The 27,469-nt window shown below is 39.4% G+C and overlaps 2 protein-coding genes across 3 annotated transcripts in view; one reads left to right on the top strand and one right to left on the bottom strand.

Annotated features, from left to right (window-relative positions):
- The window catches only part of LOC118237605 (zinc finger protein 431-like), a 254,081-nt gene that overhangs the window by 103,377 nt on the left and 123,235 nt on the right, over nucleotides 1–27,469 (bottom strand). The gene's annotated exons all lie outside the window — the stretch shown is intronic.
- The window catches only part of LOC100753714 (zinc finger protein 120), an 84,818-nt gene that overhangs the window by 808 nt on the left and 56,541 nt on the right, over nucleotides 1–27,469 (top strand). Inside the window, exons 2-3 of one of the 2 annotated variants that reach the window (XM_027388876.2) lie at nucleotides 25,551–25,677; nucleotides 25,875–25,939. The exons of the other annotated variant lie outside the window; for it this stretch is intronic. Coding sequence (XP_027244677.1) covers nucleotides 25,551–25,677; nucleotides 25,875–25,939 — 192 coding nt within the window. Of the gene's footprint in view, nucleotides 1–25,550; nucleotides 25,678–25,874; nucleotides 25,940–27,469 lie in introns of those variants that run through there. 2 annotated transcript variants of the gene reach the window in all.

The raw sequence follows: 27,469 nt of genomic DNA, 5'->3' as shown, positions 1-27,469 counted from the left end.
AGGACTGACTCCCAAATACCCTAAGAGTAAATATTATGCTAACCTAGCCTGTTAGAGATGAGTGTGATAAGATGTAAATGCATTTTACCCAGGATTAATCTGCTATTAAGCTACATTCCCATAACAAAGGAGACAGCCCTGACTTACAACCAGCATCCCCCTTCCCCCCAATCAAAGAACAGGCTCTGACATGCTGCTCAAGGGGCCATTACAGAGTTACAACCAACACTAAATTCTGGTGTGACATAAAGGTGAGTTAATTCTACAACAGCTGCATCTCCAGCGTTTTTGAAAAGTGGTTTTGAGTCAAGGTCTCCTATGTTGATAGAGGTGACTTGAACCCTGTCTGTAGCTCCACCGGGCATTGCCCTTGCCATCCTCCTGAAGAACCACCCTAAATTCCTGGATTAAAGATCTGTAGCACCACAGAGTTCTAAAATGACCAGTTTGAGTCACCTGGTGGACTGTCCATCGAACTAACAGGAAAAGGGTTTGTGTGTGGAGCAGCAGAGGAGGGACAGTATACAGTGTGCACTGCAGGGGGAAAGAGGCTAGGCAATGCTAGATCACAGACTGAAGTTTAAGGCGGTTAGCTGCACGGTCTCCATTACAAAGAAGGACCTGATGGGACAAGATGAGTGACTTTCCGAGTAATGTCCAGCATATCTTTCAGTGTGAATGAAGACAAACAGAATTGGGTGGTATATGGTTTAGGGAATCATAGTTTGAACTACTCAGTATTCAGTTTCCAGTCAGTGAACTCCTTTATGCAGATATGTGCAGTCCTGGTTGATGCAGTTAAGTCAGTTCATATATTTGAGACACCGGTTATTGGCTGTAAATCTGTGTCACAGCTCCCAGCAGCTAACATTTGAAGGGGGATAACCTCATACAGTATCTTAATAGCATATTCTATCACGGAAGTGCCAACTCTGTTTCAATGTCTAGTGTTCTTCCAATTATTTTTATCATTTTAAAAAGTCAATTATTGGTGTTTTTGTTTGCTTGCTTGTTTGTTTTTTGAGGCAGGGTTTCTCTGTGGCTTTGGAGCCTATCCTGGAACTCGCTCTTGTAGAAAAGGCTGGTCGTGAACTCACAGAGATCCGCCTGCCTCTGCCTCCCAAGTGCTGGGGTTAAAGGCCTGCACCACCACCCCCTGGCTTGGTGGTGTTTTTTATTTTAAGTTTTTTGTTTATTTTACATACCAACCAGTTTCCCTTCCCAGCTCTCCTGTTCTCTCTTCCCCATGCACTCCTCTGAAATGGTGAGGTCTCCCATGGGTCACTGTGAGCTAATTGTGTGGAGTTGTTTAATGCATTTCTTTACACATAGCATCATATGTAACTGGGTAGCTTTGATCAAGATCACACATTTCCTGGCTGAGTTTCCTTTGGTCTTTTGAAAAGTTGGTTATATTTTCCTTCTTTTGTTCTTGGCCTTTTGAGTCCATCCCCTTTATTCCTTCATAAACATTGTACACATTCTTGATTATTGTGGTAAATATAGAAGTCACATTGTGTCAATGTGTGTAATTTTTTTAATTTTTAAATTTTACTAAATTTTTATCGACAAATCCAATGATGCATATTCATAGTACATTGCATAAGTTATAATTATTTATTTACAAGACCACATACAGCATTAACTATGTAAGTTTGAGCTTCTTTTTAAAATTTTTTTTAAGAATTAACAATTCTTTTTTTTCCTCCATTTTTTATTTGAATTAGAAACAAGATTGTTTTACATGTCAATCCCAGTTCCCTCTCCCTCCCCTCCTCCCCTACCCCCCCAAAAAAACACCCTACCTATCCCATACCCCTTTCTGCTCCCCAGGGAGGGTGAGGCCTTCCATAGGGGTCTTCAGAGTCCATCATATCCTTTGGGATAGGACCTAGGCCCTCACCAAGTATCTAGGCTCAGAGAGTATCCCTCTATGTGGGATGGGCTCCCAAAGTCCATTCCTATGCTAGGGAAAGTACTGATCTACTACAAGGGGCCCTACTGACACCCACTTTCATGGGGTGTGGATCAGTCCCATGCTGGTTTCCCAGCTATCAGTCTAGGGAACAAGAGCACCCTCTTGTTCAGGTCAGCTGTTTATTTGGGTTTCAAGCCTGGTCTAGACCCCTTTGCTCATCACTTCTCTGCAACTGGATTCCAGTTCCGTTCAAGGTTTAGCTGTAGGTGTCTGCTTCTACTTCTACCAGTTGCTGGATGAAGGCTATAGAATGGCATATAAGTTAGTCATCAATCTCATTATCAGGGGAGGACATTTAAGGTAGCCTTTCCTCTGTTGCTTAGATAGTTAGTTGGTGTCATCTTTGTACATCTCTGGACATTTCCCTAGTGCCTGATTTCTCTTTAAACCTATAATGGTTCCCTCTAATATGGTATCTCTTATCTTGTTTTTCTCTATTCTTCCCCCGGCTCAACCTTCCTGCTCCCTCATGTCCTCCTTACCCCTCCTCTTCTCCCCTTCTCATTATCCTAGCTCCCTCTCCCCTCCCCCATGCTCCCAATTAGCTCAGGAGTTCTTGTCCCTTTCCCCTTCTCCAGGGGACCATGTATGTCTCTCTTAGAATCCTCCTTGTTTCCTAGCTTCTCTGGCCATGTGGATTGTAGGCTGGTAATCCTTTACTGTATGTCTAAAATCCATATGTGAGTGAGTACATACTATGCCTTTTTGTGACTGGGTTACCTCACTTAGAATGTTTTCTTCTAGTTCCATCCAATTGCCTGAAAATTTCAAGATTCCATTGTTTTTTTTCTGCTGAGTAGTAGTCCATTGTGTAAATGTACCACATTTTCTCTATCCATTCTCCAGGTGAGGAGCATCTAGGTTGATTCCAGGTTCTGGCTATTGCAAATAATGCTGCTATGAACATGGTTGAACAGATGTCCTTGTATGAATGTGCTTCTTTTGGGTATATGCCTAGGAGTGGAATTGCTGGATCTCGGTAGACTGATTCCCATTTTCCTGAGGAATTGTCATACTGATTTCCAAAGTGGTTGTTTGAGTTGGCACTCCCTCCAGCAGTGGAGGAGTGTTCCTCTTTCTCCACATCCTCTCCAGCATAAACTGTCATTGGTGTTTTTGATTTTAGCCATTCTGACAGGAGTAAGATGGTATCTCAGAGTTGTTTTGATTTGCATTTCCCTGATGGCTAAGGATGTTGAACACTTTCTCATGTGTCTTTCAGCCATTTTAGATTCCTCTATTGAGAATTGTCTATTTAGTTCTGTACCCCATTTTTTAATTGCATTATTTGGTGTTTTGGAGACGAGCTTCTTGAGTTCTTTGTAAATTTTGGAGATCAGCCCTCTGTCAGATGTGCAGTTGGTGAATATCTTTTCCCAGTCGTGTCTTTTTGTCTTGCTGTTTTGTCTTGCTGACTATGTCCTTTGCCTTACAGAAGCTTCTCAGTTTCAGGAGGTCCCTCTCAGTGTCTGTGCTACTGGTGTAATGTTCAGGAAGAGGCCTCCTGAACCAATTAATTCAACGGTATTTCCCACTTTGTCTTCTACTAGGTTCAATGTGGCTGGGTTTATGTTGAGGTCTTTGATCCATTTTGACTTAAGTTTTGTGCATGGCGATAGGCTTGGGTCTAACTGCAGTCTTCTACATGTTTGCATCCAGTTATGCCAGCACCATTTGTTGAAGATGTTCTCTTTGTTCCATCTATAAATTTGGATTGTTTGTCAAAAATCTGGTGTTTGTAGGTGTGTGGGTTACTATCAGGGTTTTCAACTCTATTCCATTGGTCTACCTGTCTATTTTTGTGCCAATACCAAGCTGTTTTCAGGACTATAGCTCTGTAATAGAGCTTGAAATCAGGGATGGTGATGGCTTCAGAAGTTCCTTTATTGTACAGGGTTGTTTTGGCTATCCTAGGACTTTTGTTTCTCCATATAATGTTAGGAATTGTTTTTTCAAGGTCTGTGAAGGATTGTGTTGGGATTTTGATGGGGATTGCATTGAATCTGTAGATTGCTTTTGGCAAGATTGCCATTTTTACTATGTTGATCCTACCTATCCAAGAGCATGGGAGATCTTTCCATTTTCTGGTATCTTCTTGAATTTCTTTGGAGAGGCAAAATTCTTAAGGTCCAGGTCTTTATCTTTTTTTGGTTAGTGTTACCCCAAGGTATTTTATGTTGTTTGTGGCAATTGTAAAGGGTGATGTATCTCCGATTACTTTCTCCACCAGTGTGTCATAGGTATATAGTAGGGCTACAGATTTTTTTTGAGTTAATCTTGTATCCTGCCACTTTGCTGAAGGCGTTTATCAGCTGTAGGAGTTCCTTGGTAGAGTTTTTCGGGTCACTTATGTAGACTATCATATCATCTGCAAATAGTGAGAGTTTGACTTCTTCCTTTCCGATTTGTATTCCCTTGATGTCCTTTTGTTGTCTTATTGCTCAAGCTAGAACTTCAAGGACAATATTGAAGAGGTATGGAGAGAGTGGACAGCCTTGTCTTGTCCTGGATTTTAGAGGAATTTCATTGAGTTTCTCTCCATTTATGTTGGCTGTTGGCTTGCTGTATATTGCTTTTATCATGTTGAGGTATGTTCCTCTTATCCCTGATCTCTCCAAGACCTTTATCATGAAGGGGTGTTGGGTTTTGTCACAGGTTTTTTCAGCATCTAGTGAGATGATCATGTGGTTTTTCTCTCTCGTTCTTTTTGTATGGTGGATTACATTGATGTATTTTTGTATGTTGAACCACCCTTGCATCCCTGGGATGAAGTCTACTTGATCATGGTGGATGATTTCTCTGATGTGTTCTTGGATTCAATTTGCCAGTAATTTATTGAGTATTTTTGCATCAGTGTTCATGAGGGATATTGGTCTGTATTTCTCTTTCTTAGTTGTGTCTTTGTCTGTCTTGGGTACCAAGTTTATTGACACCTTGTAAAAAGAGTTTGGCAATGACCCTTTTGCTTCTATTGTGTGGAATACTTTGAGAAGAATTGGTATTAGCTGTTTCTTGAATTACTGGTAGAATTCTGCAGTGAAGCCATCTGGCCCTGGGCATTTTTTTGGTTAGGAGACTTTTGATGACTGCTTCTATTTTATTAGGGGTTATAGGTCTATTTTCATTGCCTCTCTGTTTTAGATTTAATTTTGCTAAGTGAAATCTATCCAGAAAATTTTCATTTTCTTTAGATTTTCAAATTTTGATGAATACAGTTTTCTGAAGTATGACCTGATGATTCTCTGGATTTCCTCAGTGTCCATTGTTATTTCCCCCTTTTCATTTCTGATTTTGTTAATTTGCATGTTCTCTCTCTACCATTTGGTAAGTTTGGACAAAGATTTGTCTATCTTGTTGATTTTCTCGAAGAACCAACTTTTCATTATATTGATTCTTTGTACTGTTTTCCTAGTTTCTACTTTATTGATTTCAGCCCTCAATTTGATTATTTCCTAGCATCTACTCCTCTGGAGTGCATTGCCTTCTTTGTGTTGTAGAGCTTTCAGTTGTTCTGTCAATTCTTTGGTGTGACTATTCTCCAGTTTCTTCATGTGGGCGCTTAGTGCTATGAAGTTTCCTCTAAGCACTGTTTTTAAGGTGTCCCATAAGTTTGGGTATGTTGTATCCACATTCTCATTGAATTCTAGGAAATGTTTAGTTCCTTTTTTTATTTCTTCCTCGATCCAGGGATGGTGTAATTGGGCATTATTCAGTTTCCATGAATTTGTAGGTTTTCTGTAATTTGTGTTGTTGTTGAATTCTAACATTAAAGCATGGTGGTCTGTTAAGATACACAGGATTATTTCAACTTTTTTGTACCTGTTGAGGTTTGCTATGTTGCCTAGTATGTGTTCAATTTTAGAGAGGGTTCCATGTGGCACTAAGAGGAAGGTATATTCTTTTGTGTTTGGATGGAATGTTCTATAGTTGTCTATTTTATCCATTTTGACCATGACTTCTCTTACTTCCTTTGTTTCTTTGTTAAGTTTCTGTTTGGTGTTCCTGTCTAGTGGTAAGATTGGGGAGTTGAAGTCTCCCACTATAAGTGTGTGAGGTTTTATGTGTGATTTGAGTTTCAGTAGTGTTTCTTTTATGAGGGTGGATGCCTTTGTATTAGGGGCATGTATGTTCAGAATTGATACTTCATCCTGATGGATTTCACTTGTGATGAGTAGGAAGTGACTGCCTTTACCTCTTTTGATTGATTTTTAGTTTAAAGTCTATTTTGTTAGATGTTAGGATTGCTACCCCCACTAGTTTCTTTGGTCCATTTGATTGGAAAATCTTTTCCCAACCCTTTACTCTGAGGTACCATCTGTCTTTGAAGTTGAGGTGTGTTTCTTGTATGCCTTAGAAGGATGGATAGCTTCTGTCTTCTTATCCATTCTGCTAGCCCGTGTCTTTTTATAGGTGAGTTAAGACCATTAATATTGAGGGATATTAATGACCATTGATTGTTCATTCTTTTTTTTTTTTTGTATTTCTTTTTTTTTCTTTTTTTATTAAATTATTAATATTTTCACATATACTTTCCCTCTCCCTCTCCCTCCCCCCCCCATTCCTTCTCCCCCACCTCCAACCTACCCCCCACCCCATCCACCCGCCACTCCCCAGGCAGGGTAGGGCCCCCAACCAGGGTTCCACCAAGTCCACCAAATCTTCCTGTGCTGGGCCTAGGCCCCTCCCCATGTGTTCAGAGACAGAGCGAATCCCTTCAAGTGGGATGGGCTCTCGAAGTCCCTCCCACCCACCAGGGCAAAATGCCAGTCCACCTCCCTCTGGAGTCATTCATGATTTCTAGTTTCCTTGGGGTAGAGGATTATAGGCTGGTAAACCTTTGCTCTATGTCTAAAAATCCCAGGAGTGCAGGGGCCTCCCCATTGGCATCCATGATCAGGGGGCTGGATTAGTCCTGTACTGTCCTCCCAAAGAGCATCTAGGGTCGATATGCTTTCTCTTTTTCAGGCCAACTGTTTCTGTGGGTTTCTCCAACCAGGTACAGACCCCTTCGTTCTTCATTCCTCCCTCTCTTCAACTGAGTTCCAGATTTCAGCTCAGTGTATTTCTGTGGATGTCTGTCTCTGCTCTCATCAGCCACTGGATGAGGACTCTAGAATAGCATAGAGAGTATTCATCAATCTCATTCTAGGGGAAGGGTTTCTAGGCCAACTTCTCCTCCACTGCCCAGACTGTCAGATCGTGTCATCCTTATAGGTCTCTGGAGATCTTCCTAGTTCCAGATCTCTTCTCGGACCTATAGTGACTCCCTCTGATATGGTATCTCTCATCCTGCTCTCTCTCCTCTATTCTTCCCCCAACTCAATATATCTGCTCCTCCATTTCTTCTCCTCTACTCTTCATCTTGTGCTCTTATTGTGGCAGCACCCACTTCCCTACCCTCATGCTCTCAATTAGCTCGGGAGTTCATGCCATTTCCCATTCCTGGGGTCCATTTATCCCTTAGAGTCATTCATGATTTCTAGTTTCCTTGGGGTAGAGGATTATAGGCTGGTAAACCTTTGCTCTATGTCTAAAAATCATATATGAGTGAGTACATACCATGTTTGTCTTTTTGTGATTGGGTTACCTCACTCAGGATGGTTTCTTCTAGTTCCATCCATTTGCCTGCGAATTTCAAGATTCCATTGCTTTTTTCTGCTGAGTAGTACTCCATTGTATAAATGTACCACATTTTCTCTTTCCATTCTTCAGTTGAGGGGCATCTAGGTTGTTTCCAGGTTCTGGCTATTACAAACAATGCTGCTATGAACATGGTTGAACATATGTCCTTGTTGTATGGACAAGCAGTATTTGGGTATATACCCAAGAGAGGAATGGCTGGATCTTGAGGTAGATTGATTCCCATTTTTCTGAGCAACCGCCATACTGATTTCCAAAGTGGTCTTACAAGTTCACACTCCCACCAGCAATGGAGGAGTGTTCCTTCTTCTCCACAACCTCTCCAGCATAGGTTGTCATTGGTATTTTTGATTTTAGCCATTCTGACAGGTGTGAGGTGGTATCTCAGAGTTGTTTTGAGTTGCATTTCTCTGATGGCCAAGGATTTTGAACACTTTCTTAAGTGTCTTTCAGCCATTTCAGATTCCTCTGTTGAAAAATCTCTGTTTAGTTCTGCACCCCACTTTTTAATTTCATTGTATGGTGTTTTGGTGGCTAGCTTCTTGAGCTCCTTGTATATTTTGGAAATCAGTCCTCTGTCAGATGTGGGGCTGGTGAAGATTTTTTCCCATTCTGTGGGTGGTCGTTTTGTCTTACTGACTGTGTCCTTTGCCTTACAGAAGCTTCTCAGTTTCAAGAGGTCCCATTTATTAATTGCAGACCTCAGTGTCTGTGCTTCTGGCGTGATGTTCAGGAATCGTTCTCCTGTGCCAATTTGTTCAAGGGTTGTTCCCACTTTCTCTTCTAAAAGATTCAGTGTGGCTGGGTTTATGGAGAGATCTTTGATCCATTTGCACTTAAGTTTCGTGCATGGTGACAAGTATGGATCTATCTGCAATTTTCTGCATGTTCGAATCCAATTGTGCCAGCACCATTTGTTGAAGATGCTATCTTTTTTCCATTGTATGGATTTAGCACCTTTGTCAAAAATAAGGTGTTCGTAGGTGCGTGGGTTAATATCTGGGTCTTCAATTCGATTCCATTGGTCTATCTGTCTATTCTTGTGCCAATACCAAGCTGTTTTCAGAACTATGGCTCTATAGTAGACCTTGAAGTCAGGGATGGTGATGCCTCCAGAGGATCTTTTATTGTAAAGAGTTGTTTTGGCTATCCTAGGTTTTTTATTTTTCCATATAAAGTTGAGTATTGTTCTTTCAATGTCTGTGAAAAACTGTGTTGGGATTTTGATGGGGATTGCATTAAATCTGTAGATTGCTTTTGGTAGAATTGCCATTTTTACTATGTTAATTCTGCCTATCCAAGAGCACGGGAGATCTTTCCACTTTCTGGTATCTTCTTTAATTTCTTTCTTTAAAGTCTCAAAGTTCTTATTGTACAGGTCTTTCACTTTTTTGGTTAGTGTTACCCCCAGATATTTAATGTTGCTTGTGGATATTGTGAAAGGTGATGTTTCCATGATTTCTTTCTCATTGAGTTTATCATCTGTATACAGTAGGGCTACAGATTTATTTAAGTTAATTTTGTATCCTGCTACCTTGCTGAAGGTGTTTATCAGCTGTAGGAGTTTCCTGGTAGAGTTTTTCGGGTCACTTATGTAGACTATCATGTCATCTGCAAATAGTGAAAGTTTGACTTCGTCCTTTCCAATTTGTATCCCTTTGATATCCTGATCTTGTCTTATTGCTCTAGCTAGAACTTCAAGAACAATATTGAAGAGATATGGAGAGAGTGGACATCCTTGTCTTGTTCCTGATTTTAGAGGAAATGCTTTGAGTTTCTCTCCATTTAGTTTGATGTTGGCTATTGGTTTGGTGTATATCGCATTTATCATGTTTAGATATGTTCCTGTTATTCCTGTTCTCTCCAAGATCTTTATCATGAAGGGATGTTGGATTTTGTCAAAGGCCTTTTCAGCATCTAGTGAGATGATCATGTGGTTTTTCTTTTTCAGTTTGTTTATATGGTGGATTACATTGATGGTTTTTCGTATATTGAACCATCCTTGCATCCCTGGGATGAAGCCCACTTGATCGTGGTGGATGATTTTTCTGATATGTTCTTGGATTCGATTAGCCAATATTTTATTGAGTATTTTAGCATCAATGTTCATGAGAGATATTGGTCTGTAGTTCTCTTTCTTATTCTTATCTTTGTGTGGCTTGGGTATCAAAGTGATTGTAGCCTCATAGAAGGAGTTTGGCAATATCCCATCTGCTTCTATTGTGCGGAACAGTTTGAGGAGTATTGGTATCAGCTCTTGTTTGAATTTCTGGTAGAATTCTGCAGTGAAGCCATCTGGTCCTGGGCTTTTTTTGGTTGGGAGGCTTTTGATGACTGCTTCTATTTCATTAGGGGTTATGGGTCGATTTAAATTGTTTATCTGATCTTGATTTAATTTTGGTAAGTGATATTTATCCAGGAAACTGTCCATTTCCATTAGATTTTCGAATTTTGTGGAGTACAGATTTTCAAAGTATGACCTAAAGATTCTCTGGATTTCCACAGTGTCCGTTGTTATATCCCCCTTTTCGTTTCTGATTTTGTTAATTAGTGTGCTCTCTCTCTGCCTTTTGGTTAGTTTGGCTAGAGGTTTGTCTATCTTGTTGATCTTCTCAAAGAACCAACTCTTTGTTTCATTGATTCTTTGTAATGTTTTCCTAGTTTCTACTTTATTGATTTCAGCTCTCAGGTTGATTATTTCCTGGCGTCTACTCCTCCTTGGTGAGTTTGCTTCTTTTTGCTCTAGTGTTTTCAGTTGTTCTGTCAGTTCTCTAATGTGACTTTTTTCTAGTTTCTTCATGTGGGCACTTAGTGCTATGAACTTCCCTCTTAGGACTGCTTTCAGAGTGTCCCATAAGTTTGGGTATGTTGTGTCTGCATTTTCATTAGAATCTAGGAAGTCTTTAATTTGTTTTTTTATTTCTTCCTCAACCCAGGAATGGTGCAATTGGGTGTTATTCATTTTCCAAAAGTTTGCAGGTTTCCTGCCATTTGTATTGTTGCTGAATTCTAGCTTTAATGCATGGTGGTCTGATAAGATACAGGGGGTTATTTCAATTCTTTTGTAATTGTGGAGGTTTGCTTTGTTGCCTACTATGTGGTCAATTTTGGAGAAGGTGCCATGTGGTGCTGAGAAGAAGGTATATTCTTTTGAGTTTGGATGGAATGCTCTATAGATATCCGTTAACCCCAGTTGGGCCATGACTTCTTTCAGATCCTCTGTTTCTTTGTTAAGTTTTTGTCTGGTGGTCCTGTCTAGTGGTGTAAGGGGGGTGTTGAAGTCTCCTACTATAAGTGTGTGTGGTTTTATGTGTGGTTTGAGCTTTAGTAATGTTTCTTTCACAAATGTGGGTGCCTTCGTATTTGGAGCATAGATGTTCAGGATTGAGATTTCATCTTGATGGACTTTTCCTGTGATGAGTATGAAATGCCCTTCTTCATCTCTTTTGATTGATTTTAGTTTAAAGTCCATTTTGTTAGATATTAGGATTGCTACACCTGCTTGTTTCTTGAGGCCATTTGATTGGAAAATCTTTTCCCATCCTTTTACTCTGAGGTATCGCCTGTCTTTGAAGTTGAGGTGTGTTTCTTGTAAACAGCAGAAAGATGGATTCTGTCTTCGTATCCATTCTGTTAGCCTATATCTTTTTACGGGTAAGTTAAGGCCATTGACATTTAGGGATATTAATGTCCATTGTTCGTTGGTTCTTGCTTGGTTTGGATTTATTGTTGGTGGTGTCATTGTGTGTGGATTTTGCTCTCCTGCTTCTTTTTGTGTTTGGCAATATTAGATTATCTATTGCCTGTGTTTTTGTGCATGTAGTTATGTTCCTTGAGTTGGAGTTTTCCTTCCAGAACCTTCTGTAGTGCTGGATTTGTGGATATGTATTGTTTAAATCTGTTTTTGTCATGGAAAATCTTGTTTTCTCCATCTATAGTGATTGAAAGTTTTGCTGGGTACAGTAGTCTGGGTTGACATCCATGCTCCCTTAGTGCTTGTAGTGTATCTATCCAAGACCTTCTGGCTTTCATAGTTTCCATTGAGAAGTCGGGTGTGATTCTGATTGGTTTGCCTTTATATGTTACTTGGCCTTTTTCCTTTGCAGCTCTTAATATTTTCTCTTTATTCTGTAGATTTGGAGTTTTGATTATTATGTGTCGGGGGGACTTCTTTTTGTGGTCCAGTCTGTTTGGTGTCCTATAAGCTTCTTGTACTTTCATAGGCATATCTTTCTGTAGGTTGGGGAAGTTTTCTTCTATGATTTTGTTGAATATGTTTTCTGTACCTTTGAGCAGTGTTTCTTCACCTTCTTCTACACCTATTATTCTTAGGTTTGGTCTTTTCACGGTGTCCCATATTTCCTGTATATTTTGTGTTAGGGATTTGTTGGTCTTGAGGTTTTCTTTGGTTGATGAATGTATATCCTCTAGCGAGTCTTCAATAGCTGAGATTCTCTCTTCTGTCTCTTGAATTCTATTAGTTATACTCACATCTTTAGATCCTGATCGTTTATCCAACCTTTCCATTTCCAGCATCGCCTCATTCTGTGTTTTCTTTAATGTGTCTAATTCAGCTTTCATGTTTTGAACTGTTTCAAGAGCTTCCTTCACTTGTTTGGTTGTTTTATCTTGGGTTTCTTTAGCTTCTTTAAGAGATTTGTTTATTTCTTGAATATTTTGGTTTGTCTTTTCCTCCATATCGTGTAATTTTTTGCTTACTTTTTCTTCTATTTCTTTAAGGGATTTTCTTGTTTCCTCTTTGAAGGTCTCTATCATCTTGCTCAGATAATTTTTGAGGTCCATCTCTTCTTCATGCACTGTGTTGGGCTTTTCAGATCTTGCTGGAGTGGAGTCCCTAGATTCTGGTGGTGTCATATTGGTCTTTCTGTTGTTGAGCGGGTTCTTATTCTGTCTTCTTCCCATATCTTTTTCCAGTGAGTGCAGGTAGGATCTCTCTATCTCCTCTTGTTACTCTGTAGTGTGTGTGGGCCAGGAATTCAATGTCCGAAGCTCTGGATGGTTTTGCCTCTCCTCGTAGCCTCCTCACTCTGATGGCGTTAGGCCTCTTGGTGGATCGGTCGCCGGGAATGGAATGAAGAGTGGCCTGTACCCAGATTCGGGGAGCTCCTCCCTGCCTGGACGTGTCTGTTTCAAGCAGGGACGAGCCTGGAGGGATCTGGGTGGATGGCGCTTAGGACAAGAATTGGGTAAAAGCAGGGGGTGGCTCACCTGTTCTGCGGTGAGTCCACGGAAAGGGCGATTGTTCATTCTTGTTTGTTTTGGATTTGGTTGTGGTGGTGGAATTTTGTGTGGTTTATCAACCCAATTTTCATTTGACTGTTGGTACAGTGGGATTATCTATTGCCTATGTTTTTTCTCATTGTAGTTTACCTCCTTGGGTTGGAATTTTCTTTCCATAACTTTCTGTAGGGCTGGATTAATGGATATGTATTGTTTGAATCTGGTTTTGTCTGGAATATCTTGTTTTCTCCATCTATATTGATTGAAAGCTTTGCTGGGTATAGTAGTCTGGGCTGGCATCTGTGGTCTCTTACTGTAGGTAGAATATCTATCCAGGACCTTTTGGCTTTCAGAGTTTCCCTGGAAAAATCAGGTGTAATTCTGATACGTTTGCCTTTATATGTTACTTGACCCTTTTCCTTTGGTGCTCTTAATATTTTCTATTTATTCTGTATGTTTGGGGTTTTGATCATTATGTGGTGATGAGACCTTTTGTTTTTGGTCCAGTCTATTTGGTGTTCTGTAGGCTTCTTGTACTTTCATTGGCATGTCTTTCTTTAGGTTGGGAAAATTTTCTTCTATGATTTTGTTGAATGTGTTTTCTGGGCCTTTGAGTTGGATTTCTTCACCTTCTTCTATACCTGTTATCCTTAGGTTTTGTCTTTTCACAGTGTCCCATATTTCCTGGATATTTTGTGCTAGGGATTTGTTGGAGTTAAGATTTTCTTTGGTCGATGAGTCTATTTCTCCTAGTATATCTTCAACTCCTGAGATTCTTTCTTCCATCTCTTGTATTCTGTTGGTTATGCTTGCATCTGTAGTTCCTGATCATTTATTCAACTTTTCTATTATCAGCATTCCCTCAGTTTTTGTTTTCTTTATTTTCTCTATTTCAGTTCAAGTCTTGAAATGTCTGAATTGTTTCCTTCAGCTGTTTGTATTTTTTGGCTTTCCTTAAGAGATTTGTTGATTTCTTGTATTTTTTTTTTCCTTCTATTTCTTTAAGGGATTTTCTCATATCCTCTTTGAGGCCCTCTATCATTTTCATGAAAATGTTTTTAGGGTCATTCTCTTCTGCTTCACCTGCATTGTGATGTTCAGGTCTTGCTGGTATAGGGTCCCTAGACTCTGGTGGTGTTATATTGGTTTTTCTGTTGAATGTGTTTTTATATTGTTTTCTTCCCATCCTTTCTTCCGGTGGGTATGAGTCTCTTCTTCTCCTGGTAGGTATGGGACCAAGGTTCCCTTGTGGTAGGTGCAAACAGATCTAATGTTCTACTGTCTCTCCTCTTCCCATAGATGGAGGCAGTACTGGTATCAAGGCCTTCACAGTCTCTGGGTGTGTTGGTTTCCGAATTGGGATCCTCCGAGAGCAGCCCCCCCCCGCCCCATCTGTACTATTTAATAATGCCATTAGTATTCTGAGTGTTTGTAGTAAACTTTTCTGTTATAATTTTTTGGGCATTGTCTCTGGATTTCATTCAATTCATGATGCAAATTGACCATATTCATCTCAACATTGTTGCATCATGTTCCCAATGTTCATTTATTTACTTGATTTATTTAGGTTTTGTCATTGTTGTTAGCCTGTGAAAGACTTAGTGTATTGAATAAAAAAGTATCATGGGCCTGGGCAGGTGGGTCAGCATATCTCCTTCTTGGGGATGACCTGAGTTCAACTCTTACCATCCCCTTTGGGAGGTGCATAACCACCTGGTCCTCCTGGTCCAGGGGATCCGACACCCTCTTTTCTGGTGTGTAATGTTTATACACACGGAAGACATTCTCTTGAACAAAGTGCTTGTGACTTATAAAGTGGTTAGAGTAAAACAAGTTGCTTTTGGTGTATAATACAAGTTATACAATGTTTCTTTAAAAGTCTGTTCTCTTGCATTTGGTTTGGAAAAGTTTTCCTTTTCTCACTTTGATGAAGACTTACATCTAATTATCAATCATAGGAACATGATGCTAACTTTCATGAGCTAGAAGATAAATATGCATAGTTATTATAACAAAAGTTATATTTTATTATGCTGATGGTCATCATACAAGGTTCACACTCTAAATTCTCAACTATGGTCCTAAGCCTGTCTCCTCAAGGCTGCTCACTTGTGTGACATATCTTAGCTGAAGGTCAGGTCCAGTCTCTAACAGAAGTCAATGATTCAAGGGTCAGGATCCTGGGGGAGATGCTCTAGCAGATGGCCAGATCAAGGTGATATCTCTCCATATGTACAGAGCAGGTATCTGCTTATATACTGTCCCATGGGTGTCATGAGGTTCTAGGACTGTGTCTGGTTCTCTGGAGTCAGTGATATCACTGGGTTCTGGTTATCAGGTACAGCTTTGGGTTTAATGGGGTTCCCAACTAAGCTATTTTTTTTTTTACATATTTACATTTTTAAAAATATGTTCATTATATTGCATACCCTGGTTCTTGATGTGCACACAGTGCTGATGGGACCATATCTTATGAATTACTAACAATTTCATAGCAATTTGCAAATTCACACCAGAATAGGAAAACAAGACAGCATAAAATATTCCAATTAGTAATAGACAAATAAATGCAGGAAAATAAATCTCAGGCACTAAAACATACAATTATGAAGCAAAATGGTCAAAATAGTATAGACCACACGATATTGTTGTGATCCCTCTGACATGTAGGTATTTTCCCTAATTTATATTTTCTCTAGGGTTGGTATGCACCAAGTTGAAAACACATTCAGAAATAAAAGGAAATCAACTAGTTTCAAACAAAAATGTAGTAAAGGGGAAGGGTTGCATACCAGGGTTGGATCTGTAGAACTCTAAGCTAAGCCAACAATAGTGCGGCATTTTCCTTATTTGATCAGTGGCAATTAGGAGCATGTGTTTAATGGCCATGGGCTAGTTATGTCTTCTTTATTGATCTAAAGTACAACTAAGAGTCCAGTAAGCTTCATAATTAGCTTCCAGTGTTATTTCCCAGTTTGCTGTATGTTAATATTATGACAAGTCAAATGATGAACATAAAGCATCAGGAAGTCTGGTGAGTCTCCAGAGGCATCCACTCTGGTCTATGACCAATGTGTATTGACCCTCTCTTTTACCAAATATGGCAATGTCGTGGTGGGGCGGAACCAAGAATCTGGAATACAATATTCTTGGCCTAAGATGTCATCATGGAGATGAAACATTTCCTAAAGAAGTTTTTCTAACCACAGTTTACATAGATGTGTCTGCCAGAATCATGCATAGCAATAAATCTATGGGTCGTGATCTGTTGCAGCAGTGGAATACCCAGATTAACATTCCTCCAGTATCAGACATGAGCTATAAACAAACTCATGTTTGTGGAAAAAATATTGTAAGGCACTATAGAAAACAGACACAACAATCCAGGCTGTACAAAAACAGAATGCAAGTGCCAAACAGAGGAACCAAAAGCCCTACGCTTGAAGTGCTAACTGATGAACCTGTCTGGCTTGGCCTATGACTTCTGAGAAGCTAGAGGCTCTAGAAAAGCTGGTTCAGAAACAGCTGAATGCTGGACATATTGAAGAATCTACCAGCCCTTGGAATTCTGTATATGTTATTAAAAGGTAATCTGGAAAATAGAGAATGCTTACAGACTTGAGAGCCAACAATAAAGTAATTCCACCAATTGGCTCTCTACAGCCTGGAATGCCCTTGCCTTCTCTGCTAGACTGCATTCTGAATACCCTTTAGGGATTTTGATGCAGAGGGAAGATATATTAGAATGGATATTTCTACCACATAAACAATAAAAACATTAAAAGCCTATATAGAAAAGATTTCTGATTTGATTTTAAAAGAAAAATTAAGATAGGAATGGACCCAGCAGAAATTATAGTACCTTTAACTAATGAGGAAATTTCCTCCTTATGGAAAGATAATGAATATTGGCAAAGAACTTGCAGTAACTTTTTGGGAATGCTTAGCAACAATTATCCCAAAAGTGAGAGAATAAAATTCATAATGAAAACCATTTGGATCCTTCCAAACTCTTCCCACCACATAGGGCTATGGTTATCAGTCCCAAGGCCACTGTGGACTTAGTCACCATGTATGACCCTTATGAAACATTTTTTTGTTTTGTTTTTTAGCCTTCTCCTGAGTTGGTCCTATTAATAGTTTCTTCCAACTTCACATAGATGTCTCAATTTTCTTGCATTTTCCCGCTGTAATACTTACCATTCTTCTTAAAAAGCTTAGTTGGCATAAGCTATAATTTGTGCAAGACCTCCATGCCCCAGCTTTTATCTTTTCTGACATCTATTATTCCTGTCTTTTCATCCTCTGGCAGCTCCACCTCAGGACTTTGTCACTGGAGTACTTAAGAAATAATTCCAAGTAAGATACCTTACTGAGTAAATCTCCCATCTTCCTAAGTGGCTAGACTTGCAGTCTCATGTCTCTATTTAAATTATTTAAAGTGAAACCTGATGACTGAACCTGTTCTAGGCTGGCTGCTCTTTGAGCATTAGCCAGAGATGGATACATGCTATCACTAAAGAGATTTTTCTTTATTAATCTCTTAAATGTGTGGAGTGATTTTTCACTGGGAAGGCATATTAATTCTAGAATTGCTGCACTTCCAACCTTTTAGAAAAATGTTTCTGAGACAAGTGTTCTCTCTCTCTCTCTCTCTCTCTCTCTCTCTCTCTCTCTCTCTCTCTCCAGGGTTTCTGTGTAACAATCCTAGCAGTCCTGAAATTAGCTCTGTAGATCAGACTGGCCTCAAACTCACAGAGATCAGCCTGCCTCTGTCTCCCCAGTGCTGGGAATAAAGGTGTGCCTGGCTAGACAAGCTCTCCTATATTCCCAGTCTGTTCTCCTGGTCAATACCTTGTTGTCCTCTATATTACACTTCCAGAATTCTTAAAGGACTACCGCCTCAGAGTTGTAAAATTATCCAGTTGAGTCATGTAGTCAACTGTCCATTGCAGTAACAGGAAAAGGTTTTGCATGAGGAGCATGGTTTTTTCCTTCAGACCAGAATAGGAGGAATAGTTATTGTATACACTGAAGAGGAAAACAGGGTGGGCAGTCACCTGTTTGAGTCTCCATTCTGAAAAAGATACTGATTTTGGCAGGGTCAGTGGTTTTGTGTTTCCAAGCAAGTATTAATTCATGTCATGTGACTGGAGACAGACTCGAATGGTGGGCATACAATTTGGGAAGGTTAGCTTGATCCAATGAATATTGAATTTCCAATTAGGGAACTCTTCTATGCAGATATGGTCAATCCTGCTTGACACAGTTAAGTCAGTTCAGAGGTTTGAGACACAGACCATTGATTGTAATTCTATGTGTCAGGTTACAGGTCTCTGCAGCTGATGTTTGCATATGAAGAACAGTCTCTTATTAATGACATTCCCACTACTATTCCCTTTGCAATGCCAATATAGCTCGTTTTTTTTTTTAATCTTAAGCTATCTTTATCACTTAAACAAGTCAATTTTTGGCATTTTAAAATTTCATTTTCTTTTTATAATTAAATTTTTAATTTAAAAGAAATCCTATTTTACATTCCAATCCCAGTTCCCTCTCCCCCTCATTCATTTTCTTTAAAGACCATTACTGTTCTAATATTTATTTGCTTCAATTCTCCAATGTTTCTTGGTCATTAAGAATTTCATTTCTTTTTCCTCTAGTGGCTGCTGACTATCTGTTTCTGTTGAGAGCAGTGTCTCCTGTAGCTTAGGCTTGCCTCACAGTATGGAATTGAGAATTAATTTGAAGGCACTTAATCCTGACTCTGCTCCCTAGTGCTGGGAAGACAGTGCTGCAACTCCTTCCAGCCTGGGCCTTGACTGGTCAGTTAGGAAAACTAGACCAGTGAATGAGTGTCCTTCAGTCTCTCTCTCTGGCTTTTATTGGGGACTCACAGATGAAGAAGGATCTGTGGATGAACTGAGTTCACTGATTGACTCTGAAGGTGATGAGGTGACAGTGCAGAAAAGGAGGCACAGGCTGTAGTTGAAGGTGAAGAAATCATGTGATCAATTTTAGATGATCAATAAGTGTCATGATTGCTCATTTCTTGGGTACACAGATGAGAATAACCAAGAATCTGAATAAAGGAATGACCTAATCATGAACCCAAATTACTGTACTTAACACTAGTTCAACCATAATAGAGGATCTAGCAAAATGGTGTGGCCCTCCCTAGCAATACTGATATTTTCCTGGTTTAAGATGTTCAGCCTGAGAGAAAAGTGTGATTCCCAGTGTACTTTCATACAAATCCGGAGTTTCCTCACCCAACCTATTTTCTAATATTTTTGAAGGAGAGAGTGGGAGTGCACAGGATGAGTACTGGTCAGTGATTCCTTGGAGTTTGATTTTGATTATAGTATTGTCATTCTTGTTTAAGGGACAATGATAAATATAGATGTGTCTTTAGGTCTCATTTTTTTCCTCAGTGGTGCCATCTATGTTGTTAACATTTAATTATATTGTTGTTTCTCTGGAAAATGATGGACCGTCACCAGTTTTTTTATTCATAAAGTTTGCTGAATTATGTTACAAGTTTCTTGTGGTTTTGTTGTTTTGCGAACTTTCTGTGAAGAGAGAGTTTTAGTTTTCTTGATCTTAGAGGCTTAGCTCTCCTCATTTCTAGGCATATCTGTGTTTTCTAGTTGTTACTATCTTCATGTTTGGGTTTTGGCTATTTAAGTGATTGATATGGCTAATACACTGGTTTTGGGTTTTTGAAACCTCATGTATTATTTTCTCTTTGTCTTAATTAGCTTCAGCATGAGGTAGCCTTAAGTCTTCTGAGGGAGCATCCAGTGTTGGCATTCCCAGATCAGAATTGCTAGTTATAGTGTCTGTGAGAAACTGGGTTGATTGATGATTGATGATTGATGTAGGAAGGCCTTCCCATTGAGTGTGGCAATATCTCTAAGCAAGTGGACCTGGGCTGGATAAGAGAGCACAAGACACTGACCACACAAGAGAGAAAGCCAGGAAGCAATGTTTGCCCGTGGATTTGCCCTTCCATTGTTAGCTTGTGCTTGTCTCCTAAGTTCCCACAATGATGGATTCCGATCTGGCAGAATTGGACAAATGAACATATTCATTACCTGAGAGCTTTTGGTTAGAAAATTTAACTACAGAAAGAAACAAGCAAGTTAGACAAATGTGGCATGTCAAAAGTAATTTTGTTGCTGCAAAAGACCTGGGATTGATTACTTTTGGAGGAATGTTGAGATATTGGAACTTCAGATGGCAAAACTGTAGAAATCTGTACACAGAGCTCAATAGGCTTTTCTTGTAGGACCTGGAAGTATAAGTGTTGAGAGTAATGCAGACAGTGGAGGTTGAGGTCATAGGATTTCAGTGGGAAATAGACTCCTTGAAAACTTGCTAGAGGTCATTTGTATATTTTGGCCCTAAATCTTTCTTTCTCTTTTCTTTGAGAAATTGAGTAAGGCAGAATTAAAAGTAATGGGCTGATTTCTTAAACAAAATATTGATTCTGTTGGATGGTTATTAGTGATGACTCATTCATGTCTACAGCGGATCAAGTGGGGCAGAAAGAAATGACATCTGTGCTGTAGAGTAAAACAGCACTGGGTAGTTTCAGATGGTGGTCCAGGGGTGAAACAGCACTGAGTAGTTGTTCAAATGGCGGTCCAGGGGTGAAAAGGCAGGGACTTTTAAGGAGATTGTCACCATTAAAAAGAAGGCCCTTGCTCTATAGTGGAAGCCTATCAAGGTGCCCTAAGGGTTAGACTCTATTCAGCTAAACCTTCAATTTATGGAATGAGTAAGCAAAGTGATTCCTAGTTCCAGGAAGCAACTTCATACAGAACCTGCTGAAACGCTGGTCCAAGCATGATAAGGTCTATCACACCTTAGAAGCCAAATTGGGGTGGGGTGGGGGTTCATCAATATTGTACTGGTTTTGGAAATTGGTTTTGAAAACAGATCTTTCTTGAAAGATGCAAAATGTAAATCTTCCTTTGTGATTTCAGTTCATCACTGTTGCACCCATCTGTTTGACAGAGTCATAAACCTAGTAAGGACACTGAGACACTGACAGTTCATTGCATGAAACTGTGAAGATGAAGCCAGTATTGTATTTTGAGACCATGGATGATGGGATACCCAAGCTGTGAGATATCTGCCGTGGAGACCTGCATACTGGAAGTAGAAGTAGCAAAAGTGATATGTATGAAAGGTTGCAGGGATACAGCAATGTCAACCCTTTGAGAATGAAGCCCTATCTGTCTGTGACAGACCTACAGGATGTGGGTTTTGTCCTGCTGAGTTTTAGTCTTCCCTTGGTTCAACCTTCCCTCACTGTGTCCACATTCCTTTCTGTAATTTTTTTAAAATTTATTTTTCTCATATAATACATCCCAGCTACAGTTGCCCCCTCCCTGTACTCCTTCCAGTACCCTCCCCGATCCCCTTTCCCCCATATCTCCTCTGCCTCAGTTTCCATTTGGAAAAAAACAGATCTCTCAGGGATATTAACCAAACGTGGCATAACAAGTTACAATAAGACTGGACACAAACTTTCATATCAAAGTTCAGGGTCCCCAAAGCAGGTAAAAGAGCCAGAGACACCCTAGCCCCACTGTTAGGAGTCCTACAAAAACATCAAGCTACGCAACCCTAACATATCTGTAGCAGACGTGGCGTAGACTCATGCAGGTTCCACAATTGCTGCTCTAGTTTGTGTGAGTCCCTATGAGCCCTGCTTTTAACTGGTTCTGTGGGTTGTGTTCTGGTTTCTTTCTTTAAGTTAGGAAAAATTTCAGCTATGAGTGTTATGAAAATATTTTCTGGACCTAAGAATTGGGATTTTTCTCCTTCTATTCCTAGATTTTATACTTGGTTTTTTCAATAGTGTTTTAGGTTTCCTTAATGTTATGTTTCATGGATTTTTTGGGGGGTTAACATTTTCTTTGACCAGTATGTCCATTTCTTATATCATATCTTCAATCCCAGAGATTCTCTTTTGCATGTCTTGTATTCTTTTGCTGAAGCTTGCCTCTGTGGTTCCTGTTCACTTGCCTAGATTTTTTTTTCATTTCCAGAATTCCTTCATTTTGTGCTTTTTAAATTGCTTATATTTCCATTTTCAGGTTTTGAACAGTTTTACTCATTTCTTTCAACTACTTGTTTTTTCTTTGATTTATTTATTTTCTCCAATATATTATGTCTTCCTTGCTTTCTTTAATGGACTTATTCACTAATTCTTTAAGGACTTCTATCATCTTTATATAGTTTTTTGAAGGTTTTTAACTTATACTTCAGCTGTTTTGGAATGTTTGGGGCTTGCTGTGGTAGGACAGCTGGGCTCAGATGGTCACACATTGCCTTGGCTATTGTTGATTCTGTTCTTAAGCTGGCATCTAGGTATCTGGGTTTGGGGCTGTTATGGTTCTATGTGCCTACTTCTCACTTTGTCTTTGTTGGGTTGGTGTTTTGTTCCTTGGTTTATATTTACTCTCTGGTCTTCTGGTCTGTGTGGCCTATGCTTGAATAGGGATCCCTCCCTCCAAAGTTGGGAGCTTGGAATCTAGCTGTAGGTGTAGCGTCTGTTCCATCAGGGAGTCTCCCCCCAAGCTGATCGACGAGAAGTTGAAGGGGGGGAGGGGATTAGGTATAGTGTGTGTGTGTGGGATCATGAAAATTGGGAGGTCTCTGGCAGATGGCCTGCATGGACTTCTGACAGCTAATGTGTTTTTTGTTTGAGCAGGGCATCTCTGCCCAGGTTGGGGTTAGGACACAAAGATGAAGTGGTAGTGGGGATAGTGTTGGAGTCTACTGAAAGAGTGGATGGAGTACTGAGGTCTTCTTCCAGCAGATTCCGGGTCTTAAGGACAAAGATGTGACATGGGCATAATTGAAGATGTGACCACCAATTTTGTTGTTCAAGAAATTGTCCCAAATAGCTTGAGCTCTCTGTATTTATTTCATTTGAAAGTCATAAAGCTTATAATTTCAGTTTTAGTTTCTCAAATGTGCTCCAAGAAGCTAGACAATAATTCACTGAAGTTTTATCACAAGTTTCTTTCTTATACACTTTATTTTCCTTTGGCAGACGTTTAGCCTTATGACCACAGTTAAGCACATCTCAGTGGTCATTGTGGTTAGCATATCTAGCTGGCAGCCTGTGCAACCAACGAGCTTAACCAATGTTATCTGAATCTACTCTGTCCTGTATAATCATAGCCAGGTTAAGGAGATTTAATCTGTTGGCACAGGAGCTAGTTGACTCTTGGCCAGCCTCTTCTGTTTTTTTTTTTTTTCTTTTTCTTTTTTGTTTTGTTTTTTCTTTTTTTTTGAGACAGGGTTTCTCTGTGTAGCTTTGGAGCCTGTCCTGGAATTAGCTCTTGTAGACCAGGCTGGTCTGGAACTCACATAGATTTACCTGCCTCTGCCTCTTGAGTGCTGGGATTAAAGGCATGTAACACCACCACCCAGCATTCTCCTAATTTCTGACTGCCTGAGGTTCTGGTACCTATAGAGATGAGTTTCTTCTTCCTGAAGTAATGCCCTTTCTTGCAAGGGGCTGTTTTCTCAGTCAGAGGATACGATGTATTTTTTTCTGAGAACAATTATGTGCTTCAAGAACTGTATGACCCCCTATTTTGTCTTTCTTTTTTCTTTTTTTGGTTTTTTGAGACAGGGTTTCTCTGTGGCTTTGGAGACTGTCCTGGAACTAGCTCTTGTAGACCAGGTTGGTCTCAAACTCACAGAGATCCGCCTGCCTCTGCCTCCTGAGTGCTGGGACTAAAGGTGTGCGCCACCACCACCTGGCTTTATGGGTGTTTCTGATGGATGGCATGGCCTCTGGTCCAGCAGAGAATCTTTGCCTGAGTTTGCCTGACATGAGGGGGGGATTTCTGCCCAAGTTGGGGGCTGAAACAGAGCCACATTCCTCTCTTTGTGAATGGGAATATATCTGGTGCCATTGTGTCTTGAAAATGTTTAATTTGTTTCTTAATTTTATAAGAGATTATCTTGAGTATCAGAAGAGACTTTGGACATTTGAACAGTGTAGGACCTGTTGTAGCTATGACAGTAGTCTAAGTTAGACTAAATACATTTTCATCATGGGATGACCATGAGCCTATAGTGACCTGGGTCAGAATGTAGTCAATTGAATGAAAGACTCAGATAGGATGATGTATTTGAACAGTTGTCTCTCCTTGGTGGCTTTTGGGTCCTTGTGGAACCTTTAGTAGGAGTCTTTCTGGATGAAATTCCTTATTGGGAATGGGATTTGCATGTTTCTAGCCTCCACCCATTTCCTGTTTGTGTCCTGCTTTCATGACTTTACCACCATTATAGATGGTATGAGTATATCATAAAAGAAACATTTGAAGCAATTGCTATACAATGCTAAGCCATTTTCCTGGCTTGATTTTTTTTTTTTAATTTGTTGTTTTTATGTAGACAATGTTTCTCTGTGTAGTCATTGCTATCCTGAAAGTAGATCTGTAGACCATGCTGGCCTCAACTCAAAGATCCAAATGACTCTGGCTCCTGTGTGCTGGGATGAAGGTGGGCCAGCATACCTGTTTTGTTTGTTTGTTTTGAGTTTTTGGCTAATAGGCCAGAAAAGTAGGTTTTTGTACATATCAAACATATGCTTTTGTGCTGAGCTTCACCCTCATCTTGAAATTTGAAATTTGGCAGAAGGTACCATTCTCTTTGCCAGGATAGCAGTATTCATGACATTAATATCGCCTGAACCTTCTGGGTCATTAGATTGCCGGTGTGTGACATTCTTACCTATTGTTTGTTTTGAATTCTTTTGAATGGATATGAATCTTTTGCCTGTGTGCATGGATATGCACCACATGTATGCCTCCTCCTCACAGTAGTTGGAAGATGGCCTCAGAACCCCTGAACTTGGAGGTATAGTTTTGAGCCCCCATGTAATTACTGGCAATTGAGACCACCTATTTGCAAGACCAGCAAGAGCTCCTAACTGCTGAGCTACCTCTTTTGCACTGTGATGCTTATTATGATTAGCATTTACATTGCTAATGTTTTCATCTGTCTGTTTATAACTGGCTAAACATGCGTTCCCTTATAGTAAGAGCTTATTAAAGTTACAGTTTAGATGGGAACACTTCGGATTTCTGGAAGATGAATGCAGAACTGAAGTGAATGTGTAACTCTTTGTAGGAACTTCAATAAAAACCTCTAAATTCTTTCTACTTTTTTTGTTTGTTTGATTTTTGTGGGGGGAGACACTGTTTTATTAATATGTAATTCTGGCTCTTCTGGAACTTACAGCATAGACCAGGCTTGCATCCAACTCAATGAGACTTGTGTCTGCTCCCTGAATGTTGGTATTAAAGTCATGAGTCAGTACACCTAGCTTTCCCATCTTTTTTGTATTTAGAAATTGTTTATACAATTTCTATGATGGGTTTTCAGTATCAGTGATCTGTTTGCTTGTATCTCTTTTTATGTCTATTGGAATTTCTCTTTCAAGGCTATATCCTATTCAAAGGGTGAAGAAATGACAGAGGTGAACTTTCTGTTTAGTTTTCTTCTAGAGTGACTTGGTGATTACATTAGAACTGTGGTCATGAAATAAGTGTAGGAAGCACAAGAATTATATGAATATATTGTCAAAGAATTATACATTTACAATGTTATCACTATCACACTTTCTGTTGTACACATATATGGGATATTTTAGAATGCAGTGACCTATGATGATGTACATGTCAACTTTTCTCGGGAAGAATGGGCTTTGCTGGATCTTTCCCAGAAGAATCTCTACAAAGATGTGATGTTGGAGACTTACTGGAACCTCACTGTTATAGGTAAGACTGAATTTTACCTTATGTTTTAAAATAAGGGGCCAACTCTTCTTGGTTATTGATACCCTTCTATAATTTCCATTGAGAAAGGAAGAATTGGGTGATTAAATAAGGCATGGTTTTATGGTGTACTGAAGTTATTAACCTGAATTTTGCACAATTTCCAATAATATACATTTTTTTTTGGTTCTATATTTTAGGCTACAATTGGGAAGATCATAATATTGAAGAACATTGTCAAACTTCTAGAAGACATGGAAGGTAATTTTCATGTGTAAGCTGTTATAAATATGCCTCTGAAGAAATTTTAGTGTGTCCTGGAAGTTTTGAAGAAAAGCAACAGTGTAAATAAGCACAGCTTATAGTGTATTGATTATTATATTCTCACAAATCCGTATATCTCAATGCCAGGTAAGTGATTTGCTTTGTAAATCATTCCTCTAAGAAAGAAGACAGGGGAACAATGCCATTTCAAATGTCATCATTTGAATCACAGCTCCATGAGCACTATGCCATAGAACTGCAAATTCTTTTAGTTTCATACAACTCAGATATTGCAAGAGTTCTATACATTGAATAGGTGATAAGTATATGTCCAAAACCTTCTAATAAGCAAATAGGCAATAGTAAAGCTAGTGTTATTTATAATATATATATATCAATGAGCGATGAAATTTATGAGAGTCAAGAAGGTTGTGGAGGCCGGGCATTGGTGGCACACGCCTTTAATCCCAGCACTCGGGAGGCAGAGCAGGCGGATCTCTGTGAGTTCGAGGCCAGCCTGGTCTCCAGAGCGAGTGCCAGGATAGGCCCCAAAGCTACACAGAGAAACCCTGTCTCGAAAAACCAAAAAAAAAAAAAAGGTTGTGGAGAAGTCTTAATTCCTATACCATGTGTCTGTGAGGAACAGAAAAGTCAATCTATGTGACTGCAATGTTGGAACCTTTTATTTGTTAATCTTCCTTTAATAGAAATATAGCACTCTTGAGTACAAACATTATGAGCATAGGAACATGGAAAGAAGCAGCATACCTCTCTCCCATAATAATGTCAAGATATGTAGTAGTCTCTATGTTGAACAGACTTATTGAATGTTATACAAGTTTATAATTAATTTGTTTCCCAACTTCATTGGGAATACATCAATAAACTCACACTACAGAAAAGCCCTATGAGTGTTGAAATGTCTAAATACTTCTTTTTGTCCTGGTTTTCTTTGAAAATACAGTTTAATTCACACCATAGTAAAATTTATGAATGTAACAAGTATGGTGAAGCTCTGAGTTCTTGCAGTTCTCTTTAAATATGTGAAAAATCTCATTTAGCAAAAAGATGCTGTAAATAATCCATGTAATAAAGGGCATTATCATCACAGACATTTTCAAAGACACAAAATGAACAACCCTCTATGAAGGTGAACACTATGAGTATAATCTTAAGATCTGATCCCTCTTTGCAATCAAACCAAATTGTAAAATTAATTCATCAGATATAAATATTCATCAGTATAATGAATGTGGTAAAGCTTTTACATGTACCAATTATCTTTGCAGGTACAAAAGAAGTCATATTGGAGAGAAACCTTCTGAATATACTCAATGTGTTAACGTCTTTGAATATCACAGGCATCCTCGAAAACATGGAGGAATTCCTACTAGAAAGAAACCCTGTAAATGTAATCAATGTGGTAAAGTTCTTACAAACCACAGTAGTCTCCGAATACATAGAAGAACACATACTGGAGAGAAACCTTATGACTGTAATCAGTGTGGTAAAGCCTTTGTATGTCATAGTC

The sequence above is a fragment of the Cricetulus griseus genome, assembly GCF_003668045.3.
Source record: "Cricetulus griseus strain 17A/GY chromosome 1 unlocalized genomic scaffold, alternate assembly CriGri-PICRH-1.0 chr1_0, whole genome shotgun sequence".
NCBI classification, from domain to species: Eukaryota; Metazoa; Chordata; class Mammalia; order Rodentia; family Cricetidae; genus Cricetulus; species Cricetulus griseus.
Note: the sequence above shows the minus strand (reverse complement) of the source record. Positions and strands in the feature narration are given on the sequence as shown.